General features: G+C 39.2%; 1 protein-coding gene across 3 annotated transcripts in view; it reads left to right on the top strand.

The window, feature by feature from the left end:
* WDR78 (WD repeat domain 78) overlaps nucleotides 1-1,596 on the top strand; it is a 17,867-nt gene that overhangs the window by 8,773 nt on the left and 7,498 nt on the right. For all 3 annotated transcript variants that reach the window (XM_021404955.1, XM_021404956.1, XM_021404954.1), the window contains exons 9-10: nucleotides 80-330; nucleotides 1,420-1,506. In XM_021404955.1, coding sequence (XP_021260630.1) covers nucleotides 80-330; nucleotides 1,420-1,506 — 338 coding nt within the window. The remainder of the gene's footprint in view (nucleotides 1-79; nucleotides 331-1,419; nucleotides 1,507-1,596) is intronic.

The following is a 1,596-nucleotide window of genomic DNA, read 5'->3' as shown; positions in this document are numbered from 1 at the left end:
TTTTTCTTCTGACGTGAATAACTGGAGTTAACTAAATGAAGTGTTACTACTCAGATTCTACTCTATTTATGCATTTTAGATCCTGCCATCACACCAGGGGCTGGCAGCACAGTAGCTGCTACGAAAGAGGCTGAGCAGGAAGAGCATGATAAGGGAAAGAAGGATAAGAAAGACCAGAAGGAAACGCTTACTGAGCCATTAATTCTGTCAGAGCTAAATAAAACCTCAGAAGAAATGGTACTTCCCAGTTTGGAACTACTCTGGTCCTATAGATGTGATTTAACTCACCAGCACAACGTGAGCAGCATGGCTTGGAGCAAAGTAAACCCGGTGAGCTAACAAATCACTTTTTCTAAGCTGTTTGTAAGATGTCTATTTGATTTTCAGTATAAATGGACTCCTGATTTTTTTTACATACGTATTTGCATGCATCCCCAGTCAGGTCGGTTGTGTTTGCATCACAACACTCGTGTTTCATCCTTACATATAACAGCATTGCTGCCTTATTCTACAAGCTGGATAGCTGCACTAGGCTTCTGCTACAAACGTACTACAACAGCTTTAATTGGTCCCCCATACATCACACGTAATCACCTGACCAACAACATTAAGGGAATAAACTTTGTCTATTACAGAATAAGCTGAAATTGAAACTTTTTCCAACAGAGCTCTCTTATGGCCACAACAAAAATAATGCACAGAGGAAAGGTAAAAAGCAGGGAAAGACAAGAAACATATCCACTAGGAATGCTCCACAGGGAGAAAGAGAAACTAATGAACCTGTCATAAGGTTAATATAACATCTAAGGATCCGGTGTAGAGTTGGACACCCTTATATACTGCAGTCTTAGGATTTTATGGCTAACAAATGCCTGCTTTTAAAGTGTTAGCTTCACCAACTGGTTGTTTCACACGGGAAAAAAATACTGGAATAGAGCATAAGACTGAAAAGTCTTGCTGCTGCTTCTTACTTTTCCTTATGGAAAGGAGTGAATGGAATTTATTAGACCCTATCATCAACAGCTGAAAGTTAAGAGTTTGAGGTGACCATTGAATCTCCTTCTATAGCTAACACTGAGAAAGAAGAGTGCAGTTGCTATGATATAGCCTATTAAAGACTGCACGTTTAAAGTCGTAGAATGCTGTATGTTCATCTTTAGTGAGGGATATATTTTTTAACTGGCTTTAGGGAGGTGAAAGGGTTGCAAACAACTGATACTGACTACCAATACAGTTTTTGTTCAACCAGTTTGCGCTTCTCTAGAAATTCCCTTCTTGTGTTAGGTTCTACTTGCACAGAACATGAACATGTTTTCAAGCTTTGCACTCAGAGCCGCTGTTAGCAGAAACTTCCCTTTTAAAAATATATAACAGAACTTGAAGTTAAACTGTGATCTGTCTGTTACTCTGTGCTTTTAGGATCTTTTAGCTGTTGGTTACGGAGCGTTTGATTTTAAAGAACAGAAGGAAGGTTTGGCATGCTGCTGGTCACTGAAGAACCCAATGGTAACAGAAGCACTGATTTTGTCTTCTTTCCTCTTCTGTGCATTTTTCTGCTGTACTGTTTCTGCTTTATTCAATTCCCTCTTAGAAAAC

This window comes from Numida meleagris, chromosome 7, assembly GCF_002078875.1.
Source record: "Numida meleagris isolate 19003 breed g44 Domestic line chromosome 7, NumMel1.0, whole genome shotgun sequence".
NCBI classification, from domain to species: domain Eukaryota; kingdom Metazoa; phylum Chordata; class Aves; order Galliformes; family Numididae; genus Numida; species Numida meleagris.
The sequence above is the reverse complement of the archived record's forward strand: the minus strand, read 5'-3'. Positions and strand labels throughout refer to the sequence as shown.